At 40.9% G+C, this 12024-nt stretch overlaps 2 protein-coding genes across 3 annotated transcripts in view; both read right to left on the bottom strand.

Annotated features, from left to right (window-relative positions):
• Positions 1 to 901: 901 nt before the first annotated feature.
• TTC32 (tetratricopeptide repeat domain 32) lies at positions 902 to 2825 on the bottom strand. The gene is made up of 3 exons (XM_066180563.1): positions 2689 to 2825; positions 2453 to 2613; positions 902 to 1626 (listed from the first exon to the last, which is right to left on the bottom strand). Exons 1-3 carry the CDS (start codon positions 2799 to 2801, stop codon positions 1499 to 1501), a joined length of 402 nt encoding a protein of 133 aa, XP_066036660.1. The 5' UTR covers positions 2802 to 2825; the 3' UTR covers positions 902 to 1498.
• A 1517-nt stretch (positions 2826 to 4342) lies between these two features.
• WDR35 (WD repeat domain 35) overlaps positions 4343 to 12024 on the bottom strand; it is a 49322-nt gene continuing 41640 nt past the window's right edge. For both annotated transcript variants that reach the window (XM_066179976.1, XM_066179977.1), the window contains 7 exons: positions 10424 to 10556; positions 9668 to 9778; positions 8401 to 8565; positions 7397 to 7537; positions 6467 to 6623; positions 5616 to 5856; positions 4343 to 4657 (listed from right to left, as the gene is read on the bottom strand). In XM_066179976.1, the coding sequence (XP_066036073.1) occupies positions 4507 to 4657; positions 5616 to 5856; positions 6467 to 6623; positions 7397 to 7537; positions 8401 to 8565; positions 9668 to 9778; positions 10424 to 10556 (1099 nt within the window). In that variant the 3' untranslated portion in view covers positions 4343 to 4506. The remainder of the gene's footprint in view (positions 4658 to 5615; positions 5857 to 6466; positions 6624 to 7396; positions 7538 to 8400; positions 8566 to 9667; positions 9779 to 10423; positions 10557 to 12024) is intronic.

Consider the following 12024-nt stretch of genomic DNA (forward strand, 5'->3'; position numbering starts at 1 on the left):
CTTGAAAGAATTCCAGATTATGCTGAAACATGTGATGACATTTCATCCTTTCACAGAAGAGACAAGGAAATACTGTGGAGAACTGGCAATTGCTCCCAGCCCCGTGCAGTATTTCTGTGCCAATGACTGAATGAGAAGTAATTAAGCAACATTCAACAAAACACAAGCTGGATTATTATCTCTAGCATCTTTTTTTTTTCTAAAATACTTATTCACTTCAATTCATTGTTCAATTAATATTTTGATCTATATCCTGTCATTTTAAGTGTTCTGTGCAGAACCACAACTGTGATCTCTCTTCTCACAGTAAAACTTCCTAAGTCACATTCAGCTGTTCATTACTGCTTTTTTAACTGTCTCAGCACTGTCAGTCAGGAACAGGTTTAGTTCTAGCCCACCTTCTCACCATCAGTCAAGAGTTGGTAGAACTTCTCAGATAAGACTGAGGTGGCATGAAGAGTGTCAAGTCATTGAATTATCTGTGTTGTTTTAGAGACAGAACACAAAGACAAATGTTAGCAAAGCATGTGCTTAGTATATCAAGGAAAGTCCAAAAATGAGACTTCTGAGGGGAAAAAAAATGGTCATTGCCTATTTCTCAAATTCTGAATGGTCACGTCCTGGTATTACGAATCATATTTCTGTAACTTCAAATGGCTGCAGTCAAGTGTCAAGAGCATGAGAGGTGAAAGCAGCATTTTCTCAGCCCTGTTTCAAATTTGCTCACTGGAGCTGTTGCAGTTTCATCTCCACACTGAAAGTGATCTCAGTGAGGCTGCCGGGAAGAATATCCAGACGCTCCAGTCTGCTCCCATGACTCACCCAAAGGGCTCCACCATCTTCAGAGAGCCTTGTGCATTCTCCAGGACCATCCAGAGGAACTCACCGTAAGAAGCAGAAATGTCACTGTCATAATTTAATTTAAAAAACAAAATCCTAATGCTCATGTGAGCTATCAGAGAGTATTTCTTTTATTAGAACACGTAAGGGTGTTTCTTGCTGATGATTTACAGATTTCAGTAACAGTCTCTCCTACCATGTGAGAAATGAAGCTGCCTGGGTGCCCACAGCCAGTTCCATCAGATGGATTTCACACTGTACTTTTCAGGGAATTGATCTCTTTAACAAGAAAGAGAAAGGCGCAATTCCTCCTATGAATATTTTTTACAGTAAACTCTGCAGACAATCATGAGATAAAAAGTACATGCTCATTTTTATTTTCAATTAATCTGGCCAATACATTTATTATAGAATTACAAAGTATTTCTGTACAAAATCTGTACATGTGTCTCACAGAGATCAACATTATACTTTCCCTCAAGAATAAAAATCTCAAATGCTGATTATTTTGCAATCATAATCATTTTTAACTTATTTACCTAAGAATGAAGTTCTTCAACAGGTCATAACAGATAGAGTTGATCTTGTGTTTCACCCATCAATGACAAAAATCACATGTTTAGGCGAATATTTTCACACCACATCACTACCTGAATTTTCAATAACCCCGTTTCTGTTTTTCTTCTTTATCAAGAATAGCCTGTTTTAGACTCAATGCAGCATCTTCAAACTGGGGGTTTAACTCTAATACTTTCCTGAAATCTTTCATGGCCTCATCAAAGTCTCCTGTCCCAAAAAAGAAGAAAAGGAAAAGTAAAATTATTTCTAAGTGCTCATGCTCATAAACCTCTCACAACTCAAGAACACCTCCTAATACACCCACAAAGTAGCAGCTACTTTGTGGATCCACTACATCTGGATTCTCCATAGACACAACTGGGAGTCAAAGGGTTTCATAGCAAGAACCAGAATGCGTATTTTTGAACCTCACATGGACTTAAGGCTCAGTTCAGCCAGTTTATTCCCAAGGAGACAAAAGGCCCACACCAATAATGAGGCTGCCTTAAAGCTGGCACACAGGCAGTGCTTCCAGCTGGCCCATAGCCTGGCTCCATCCTCCAGTCCCTTGACCTTTGACACAGCCAAGCTCTAACAAAAGGCACAGGGCTGTCATTTTGTGATGGCATCATCAAAAACCGGGCAGGAAACTCCCCAGATGTGGCTGGCAGCCCACTGGAAGTCGAGAAGGCTGTGCTCACCGCAGCTACAGCTGCTTGGGAGATGCTTTATCTCAGATTTAATGGTAGTGTTTGGAACTGACTTGTTTACCCCAGTGCAAATTTTTCCACAAGTCAACTACACCTTTCCTCCTACTTTCCAGGGACTAGCACCGTTTCGAATGACTCAGCAGCACAGCTCGGAACAGAGGGGTGTAAGCGCCTACACGGGGCAGGCAGCGTTTGCTAAAGGCGCAGACCCTGCTGAGAACGCGTGTCGTGCCTGCCCTGGAGCGACGCCCGCCCCCGTCCCGCCCGTGCCAGGCAGGTGCCCCCGCCCTGCCCCGGGGCTGCCCGGGTCGCGCTGCCCCAGCCCGCCCCGGCTCGGCCCGTACCCAGCCGGTAGCGCACCAGCCCGCGGTTGTAGTAGGGCACCTCGAAGCCGGGCTGGCACTCGATGGCGGCCGTGAAGTCCCGCACGGCGGCGGCGAACTCCACGCGCAGGTACCGCACCTGCCCGCGGTCGTTGAGCGCCGTGGCGAGGTCGCTGCGGGCACTGCGGGGACAGAGAGAGCGGCGTCAGCAGGGGCCCGCCCGGCGCGCCCGCCCCGCTCCCCGGGCCCGGCGTTACCCCGCGGGGCTGCGGGCGATGAAGCGGCTGAAGAGCTCCTCGGCCGCCGAGAGCCGCCGCGCCCCCAGCTCTGCCCGCGCCGCCGCCAGCAGCGCCGCCGCCTCCCCCGCCATCGCGCTGACGTCACGGGGCGGGCGCGCAATGACGTCACGGGCACGCCGGCGCGGGCGGCGCGCGGCTACGTGAGAGACGGGGAGCAGAGAACTGTTGAGGGCGGGACACAAAATACGGGAATACGGTACTGTGCTCCGTGATAAACAGCAGGGCCAGGGTTAACCAACCCTCTGCTCCCTTCTGTGAAACCCCCACCTGCAACACAGCGTGCAGATCTGGGGCCGCAGCACAGGCACAACGTGGACCTGGTGGAGCGAGGGTCCTGAAACCAAGGTGATCAGAGAGCTGGAGCACCTCTCCTCGGGAGACAGGCTGGGAGAAGTGGGGTTGTTCAGCCTGGAGAGGGCTCAGGGGAGACCTTAGAACACCTTCCAGTACTTAAAGGAGTTCAAAGAGAGCTGAAGAGGGACTGTTTACAAGGGCATAGTGGGATAGGACAAGGGAGAATGGCTTTAAGCTGAAGGAGGGAAGGTTTAGGTTAAACCTAAGGAAGAAATTCTTTACTGTGAGGGTGGTGAGACACTGGAACAGGTTGCCCAGAGAAGCTGTGGATACCCCATCCCTGGAATACTCAAGAAGGTTGGGTTGGCCTTGTGCTACTGGTCTAGTGGAAGGTGTCACAGCCTATGGCAGAGGGCTTAAAACAAGATGGTCTTTAAGGTTCCTTCTGACCCAGACTGTTCTACTACTCTGTGATTCTATGGAGATGGGGTTTAGCCTTACCTGGCCTAAGCTTAGGTGAGAGCACAGAAGAGGTCCTACGCCCTCCTCTCAGAAACATGCCAAGGCACAATGTGAACATCACAGCTCACAGCTCTTGTCAGGCAGCCAAGTGCTGGCTGCTCCTGGAGACAGCTCATCGCGTGCACCACAGCCCTGCAGCACTGCCAGAGCACAAGCCTAAAGCAGTAAGGTAGGAGAGCAAGACATCGTTCCTTGGACCTCTGTGTGTAACAAGGGTGACACTTCAGCTCCTGAAACGTGTTCAACAGATGCAAGCTGCTCTCTCAAGCTACATGAAAAATGCCAGGTTCCAGGTTGCAAGTTCATGGAGGTTTCCTTCACCTGTTGAAGATGACATCACCCAAACTCAGGAACCCAACTGACACACTGACTGCTGCGTGTTTTCAAGCCCTTTATTGCTATGGTGGCTTTAAATACACTTGGCAAAAGAAACCAGCACTAACATATGCTTATACTGGTATAATCACTCCAGTAACTCTAAACAGCAGTACAAAAACATATATGGTAATATTATCAAAATTCTTGTGACATTATTTCAACTCAGGAATCACTTCCTTCAAAAAACTGAATTCTGAGAAAATCCAGTAATTTCCTATGGAATTAGAGAGACAAAAAATGGAGCCTGCTCAGAGCAGAACATATTGATGTGAGACTGCATTCAACTCACATGGTTTTGAAACTAGGCTCAATCTGCAATTCAAAAAGAATGAGTTTACCTTAAAACTTTTTTTAAAAGTGTAGCAAAACATGGAATCTATTTACATGGTAATTTCTTCAGATAAACAGGAGCAGTAAAGGTTTCTAATGTGGGTTTTCTGTTTTGGTTTTGGAGTTTTTTTAATGTTTCTCTAATAGCAGCACTAACTGCTACAATACAGTACCTGAGTCATATTTCAAAAGATAGTAACATTTTAGAGGCTGTTTTTAGCAGTCATAAATGTGGATACAGAGTCTTTATCCTCAGTTTACTGGGCTGTGGCAGAGAGGACAGGCATTATAATGGCCTGCTTCTTTGGCTTTCATACAATGCTTACACACACTGCACATCCAGAATCGATACTCCAGGATGGGGGCTCCTGTTGCAACACATACAGGAAGTTTACCATCTTCACTATAAAAAAAAAAAAAAAAAGAAAAAAAGAAAAAAAGAGTAAAGCTGAAAGAACAAAAATGGGGTGTACCAGTTGTTGATTAGAAGTTACTAGCTCACTTCACTGTTCATGTAACCAACTATATAAATTTCACACCAGAGAATGCCCACCCCTAGAACCATATAGTCAACAAATCAGAACCAGCAGATCCAAAAGATGGGGTGAAAAAAAAGCAGTGAAGACCTTATAACAGTACGGCCTGATTAGACACCTGCATTGCTATTATACTCCTTCCTTTGAAGTCTGAAGGGTCAACTTGACACCTGCTACTGAGATTCTGCATAGTGGGATCAATCAAGACAGGTTAAAATCCTGTTTGCTAAAAGAAAATTGATTCACAATCAATTTCCATATTTACAAGTTTCATGCTCTTAGCAGGAAACATGTCCTACACCCTGTTGTGGGTACAGCTACTCCAAGGACTTACCTCTTCAATGTGCACTTCATACTGATTTTAACTACACATGTTGCTCTTTTCACACCAAGTACATTTAGGTAATTCACAAAACACTGCTGGAGACCCCTTAGTTAATAATGGTTAAACAGTCCCTTGTTGACACTTTCATCTCGACACCATGGTGATACAAAGAGTAACATTCTTACTTTAATGTCACATGACACAGTCTCAAAGGTCCTAAAACTCCTGGGCTTTGTCTACCAGCATTTCAATTTAAGATGAAGCTACATCTTTCTGCTCAGTTCCTTAAATGCAGTCAGTGTCGATTTGCTCAAACAACAAAGTGCTGTTTTGCCTTCCTCCAAACTGGCTAACTCCTCCCTCATTCGTGCCCAATATTTGGTTTAAGCAGCAAAGAACTTAATTAATTTGGTCACATGCAAAACCTAAAACCCAAAATACAGCAAACAGCAGAAAAAAGTGATAGTGTTATTACAGTATCATATAAAAAGTAAACCCACCTCTCAAGAACATCATCCAGATCAGGTTTTTTTTTATACTTTGGACTGTATCTTGTGAATATCTCTAGAGCAAGGTCTTCATACTGTTGCCTCTGCTCTGGCTTAAGAGTTTCCAAGGATTCTAATTTAACAAAGGCTTTTGAACAAGTATAAAATGCTCTGTTTGCACATGCACAGAGTGCCAAAAGGGAATATATTTCAACTGCAGGAATAATGTCTTCATAATCTCGCAAATGAAGAGCTAAAAAAAAGACAAAAAGAAATCCAAGGAAATCATTACACATCTTCTGAGAAGTGCAAGCATCTGTATGAAATAGTTGCTACTAGACAACAGTATTAACTCTAAAAATTGGACCAAATGAACCACAGTCTTTTTATTGACATGATTATAAAGCACTGCTCTAAAAAAAATTTAGATTTCACTTGGAAATTGGTGTCTTCTTGAAACACTTTATTTTAGTTGGTTGGTTGGTTCATTTTAAAAATATTAGAAGGGTTTGAAATCTTCATTACTTGGACAAAGTACAAGGTGCTGTTGTTTTCTCTAATTCCCACAGATTTTTTGTGAAGCTCTACAAGGAGGTCTGATGTAAATTCAGGTATGCCTTATAATTTAGGGAAAGAAACAAAACAGTCAGAACATCTACAGAGTTTGACCAATTTACCAGGTAATATTTGGAAAAATTTGCATTTTCTTCAGCAAAGTCCTTTCCAGGTATTGTGACTGCAGCCATATTAGATTCATTATATGGTTTTGGTTTAAATTCTATGGACTTATTAAGAACTGAAAAATGTGGCAGCTATAAATGAAGTTACGTGCTGCCTTTACAGGGTTGAAAATGAATTCTCACCTGTTTTAAGTGCCGCATCTGCAGAACCTTTATAGAGCTGTTTTTGTGCAAGTATGAAAAAGTGGTAAGCCTCAGCTCCTCGCCAAGCATTGTCTGCAAAGCGATTCATTGAAGAAAGAACATCTTCTTCCAGCAATCCAGCCAAAGCTGAAGCACTCTGAAAACCAGTATCACAAGTAATTTTTTATATGTAACAGATACAGCAGGAAATGGGGATATATGAAAAGAGCTTCTCTATACTTGGTGATTAAACCACTGTCCGTTTAAGTAGGAAAAATACAAATGGACCTACGGTGAGCATTGGCATTCTGTACAGAGCACAGGCACAACATATGGTGCAGATTTTCAAAGATAAATATCATATACGTGTGGATACAAATATATTTTGTGCACATCTGCAGACTGGTTCATAGTTTGGATTAATACTGCATTTCAACACCAAAGCTCTTAAAAATGTGTTTAAACTATTTCATTTCTGCATATGAACGTGTGAGCAGAGAAAAAAAAAAAATTCCGTTTGCTTCCCCTGTATCTGGAGCCATCTCCCTGCTAAATTACAGGCAACATCGCTTAATCTAATCACAGATCACCCTTTTTGGATCAATACTCATTCCTAAATGACACAAGAGTCTTGCAGGAAGAAAAAAGTCTGAAGTTTCTTAGTATGGTTTTCATTGTTATAGTGAAAACATTAAGAAAAACACGTTAAACTTGGAAAGAAAAATATCTATTAATACATACAATTTAAATGTTTTAAAGTAATACTTAAAAGAATATTTTTTCAGGGGGGACATGCTTGAAGGAAAGCTTTGTTCTTAGCAGGGAAAAGGGTTATTAAAAAAGATAGGCTCCCATGAAGAGAGCTTGCTATATTCTGACTAGCTAGCAGATACCAGAATTCAGAAAGGGGAAAAAAAAAAAAGACACTACCTCTGAACTTTTCTCTTTAATTTTTCCCCTTTGTGCATTTTGCATTTGTTCATGACACTGTTCCATAAGTAAAGCTGATAGTACATAAAGCTTTTTAACTCGCAAAGGCTTCGTCCTTTTCTTTGACTCTTCATCTGCAATCTTAAAAAAATAACAAAGGGATTTAATTCTCTTGGACAACTGTATGCTTATACAAACCTAGGAAATCATGCCAAAAAATGATTCTGCCTTTAAATGTAATAATTTAGACTGCAACAGAACTATAAATGAAAATGTCACAGTGAAGTATGCACATTATTCTGTATTTATTTAGCTAACATATATATAAAGCCAGATTCTCAGGAAGGATAAATCAGTGTAACCATGTATAAGTCTAGTGATCTAGTATAAAAATAAACTAAAAAACAGCAATTTTTAAACACATACATAGCTTTCAATAAGGTCTGGTGATTTTCCCAGAAAAGAAGAATAGCTTTTGATCGTTACATATATTATATATATACTGCTATAAATATTTGCTGTAAAAATTACATATCACTCCTACAAGACTTTAAGCTATGTCGAGAAATCCCTGCAGCCAAACCAAATCTAAGCAACATCTTTATCTTAAAAGCACATCACAGCCGTTTCTAATTGAAGGAACTAATCGAAGAAATACCAGAATGTGAGTTCTAGTTATTGACATTGCTTTTCTTTTTATTTTTTAAAAAGGAGACAAAACTAACTCCCATGATATCTAAAATAATGTGGACGTTGCACCCCAGGCCAGTCTACCATACTTTTACTAGGCAATGCAGGGCATCAGGACCTTTTCTGAGGTGCAGTTAATCTCTTACTGAAGTGAAAGTCTCAAAATAAATATATAGGTGGTTTGTGTGACATCCTTTTATTGCCTACACAATGTTAAAACTAAAATAACCCCAAGAGAATAAAAGTAGCATGGAAATAGTAAGAGCTAGTTCAAAAAACCCAGTTATTTGACATAAAAATAAAACCTGCAGTACCTTGAACATGAGCTTAGCAGCTTCAAAGAAATAATTGGCTTTACGATAGAGTTCTATAGCATCAAGGATTTTATTCTTTTCCAGTAAATGACTTGCATATCTGGCTAACAAGGATCCAATCTCTTTCATATTGTGATTTTTAGCCAGCTCCACAGCTTTATTCCACTAGAAATTAAAGGAGACAATTATTAATCTCATTTTTTCAAATACACTCTCAGAACAAACTGGTTATCCATGAACAGACTGGAGCATTTGTGCGCAATGTTTCATCACCATTTTGAACTAGACTACTATAAAATTAACCTAAAAAGCAAAAGAATACAAATGCTTACATCATTGCAAATCATGTGATGCAGCAATAGTGAAAAAAAAAATGGACCTCTGTCCAAAACCACATACAAAACAGTTCCTTCTACTTTTGTAAAAGCTGTGCAAGATCATTTCACTGCAGCTCATAGCTGGACACGTGGATTTCAACACTTCTGATATTACTTAAACCAGACTCTCAAAAGCATGTCAAAAAGAGGACCTCAGCCCAGAAGCTTAAAGCACACAGTAACACTTATCCTTCTATACACCTCATTTTGTCTTTGAATTTTCCTGATCTTCAATGGTTTGGCTACTGTGTTTGCCCCAGATGAAAAGTTTTGGCAGGACTGAGGTCTTAACTGAATCTCACACCTAATAGCTCTTCAGATCCATAAACTAAGAAATTGTTCACATAAGGCCAGCCCTAGTCAGTCCTGCTATTCCCATCCATTGAGTTCCTCATAGCCACCCTCAGTTTTTCACTTATTTGTGTTGACACAGACATTTGCACAGGTTAAGTCATACCAAGAAACAGCCCTAGTTATAAACATGCAGATCAGTTTCCAGCTCAGCCTTTTCCAGCTACATCCACATGCAGTCACAAATCCATTTGCCTCTATACAAAGGAGGGGGATGTGGAAAATATCCAGAATAGCCATCTATCTCTTATCCAGTCTTGTCCTATTCCATCAGGAGGCAGCACAGTCTAGCTCCACAGAGACTACATATGTCTGTATGCTGAGCATGCTGCCCACACACCCTGCACGTAGCTTTGCACTGCCCCTCCAGTGGTCTAATCTTTATCTCAGAGAACTGGCTCTAAGCACCAAAGTATGAATTTTCCAGAAACTATGACAAATCATCTGACACTTAACAAGGATTTGTTTTCCACTGGGCATTAGGATAGAAATCTCACTGTTAAACTGGTATGATTACAGATGATCTCCTGCTGTTTTACCTGGTTGAGATGCACACAGGTATCCACGGCATCCTTTGGTCGATTACATTTCAGAAAGGCTGACACAGCTTGTTCACACATCCCCACTCTCACAAACATATAAGCTATATCCTGCAAAAAGCATCAGCACTTTATTAAATTCACTTCTGCATTTTTTGTACATTGTGCAGCAACATCAGTATTCTTGGTTGGTTAATTTAAGTCAGAGGGTGGAGAATGGGTAGTTTGCTTCATAGATCCTGTGAAGGCACCAAGCATTGTTGTAAATCTTTAGAACATCTCACACACTGCTTCTAAATTCAAGAAAGCTATTACAATGAGGTTAAAAGAAAATGCTATGTACTGGTTTACTGGAAAAGGCATTAAAAGAGCATGTTTTGCATTTTTCAAGCATTTTGAATTAAGTAAATCACAGCATAGTTTTAAATTAGCTATTATTTAAAAGGTAATATCCTGCTACATATACACACCTATACCCTGTACACCTATATATCCTAACACCCTATCCCATCTACTTCCCTCCTTTTAGAGTATTGTCAGTCAGGTCTTTCTGGGGAACTGGGACAGTAAGGGAAAGGAAGAGTGATGGACTATGAAAATAACAGTAATACTAGAGATCGATACCACAGTAACACCATTGCACTTGAGTAGGTCATACACTGCGTTCTTTCTCTTGTTCTTAACCCTCACAAGATGGAAATTTTAAATAAATATTTGAGTATAAGACAATGAACAATAAAGGTGCTTTTTGCTTACAGGGAGCAATTTATGATTCTCTGGAAGTGAGTTGGCCAAATTCTCCAGTCCTTGGTAGTCTTCTAGCATGTAGTAACACTCAGCTAAACGTTCCTGGTTTTGTCCTTGGACATAGTACTGTACAGCATTCAACCTAATAGGACAAAAAAATGTGGTGGCTTCTGATGTATAAGCACAAAAGCAGTTTTTAATTTTGTAAGCCTTCTGCATCTCTAAATTTAAAATCACATTATTTTAAATAGATAACTTTGCTTAAAAAGTTTCATAGCTAGAATTTCATTGTTTTTCCAAAATGCACTAAAAACTTTAATTTTCACAGATCATTATATTAAAAGTGTAGCAATATTGATTCTCTGACTAGCATAAGATTAGGAAGTCAAGGAATTCTTAAAGCTATATTCCCACATCTATAGAGATGAGGGCAGGCAATGGAAAACTTACACCTAAACTTCAGAAAAGGGCTAACTTACACCTAAACTTCAGAAAAGGGCTTTACTGTTGTGCTTCCGTATTTTGAAATGCAAACACTGAGACCTCCAAGACTATTCTCCAAAATTACCTAAAGCAGCTAAAACTCAACTTGCAAAATCTAATCACAAGTTTTAGGCTGCATTGTGGCAATACAGTTTGGATAATGGCAATACATAGTGGAGCTGTGGAACTCATGGGCTTAGAAGGTAACAAGAAACATTCATAAAAAGAATCCCCTGCAAGTTATTAGCTATGAAGACATTACCTCTGGCTCAGTAAGCACCTGCAAAATGTGTTCTGGAGAAATACCATTACGGGTATGCACAGCCCTTAAAATCTTCCTTGGGTGCCCAGTTCGGGCAACAGCTGGAGGTAGATCCAGGTCAGAGAACTCTGGACCATCTCAAATATTTGTGGTTTGAAGCATTTTAGAAAATTCACTGATGGTTAGTGTCCTGGGTTGAAGTATATTCTATCACCATCTTCATGAACTGTTGAAACCAGGTGAGACAGTGCTCCCTGCCTCCTCCACTCTGGCTTATCTTCTGTTAATGGGCCCATCAGCACCTTTGCTACACAGCTCACAGATAACCCCCTCCTGGACTACCTCCTGCAAATGGGCCCATCAGGCCTTATCAAATGACTCACCATCCCATTGCGAGATGCTCCGCCCAGAGGGAGGAACCAAGCATTCCAGCCTGGATATAAGCTGAAACTCTGAACACCAGAGAGGCGTGTACCCACTAGATTCCCAGAGGACCTGAGCTACCAGACCTTTCTACAAGATCACTGCTTCAGGAAGACCACCTCATCTGGACTGCTTCCATCACTCCGCTCAGGTTGTATTCTGACTCTGTCAGTGGTCTTTTGTATTATTGCATCTATTTTATTTTACTTCCTTTTCTTTTTTTTTTTTTTATTTTTCTATTAAATTGTATCTCTAACTTAGAGCCTCTCATTTGTTTTGCTTTTAATCCCTTTTGGTTTTTTTAATACTTTCTATATCCAGCCTAATATAACTGTTTAGGTATTTCTCTTTCCTTCCCTTCCTTTGAAGCAGACAGACTTCTGGCAAAGCAGAAATTTATATCACCTTCACCCTCTAGGTAGCTGATCAACAGCTCTCTGTT

The sequence above is a fragment of the Chamaea fasciata genome, unplaced genomic scaffold (genome assembly GCF_029207755.1).
Source record: "Chamaea fasciata isolate MVZ Bird 193981 ecotype frontalis unplaced genomic scaffold, bChaFas1.0.hap1 SCAF_3, whole genome shotgun sequence".
Taxonomy (NCBI): domain Eukaryota; kingdom Metazoa; phylum Chordata; class Aves; order Passeriformes; family Sylviidae; genus Chamaea; species Chamaea fasciata.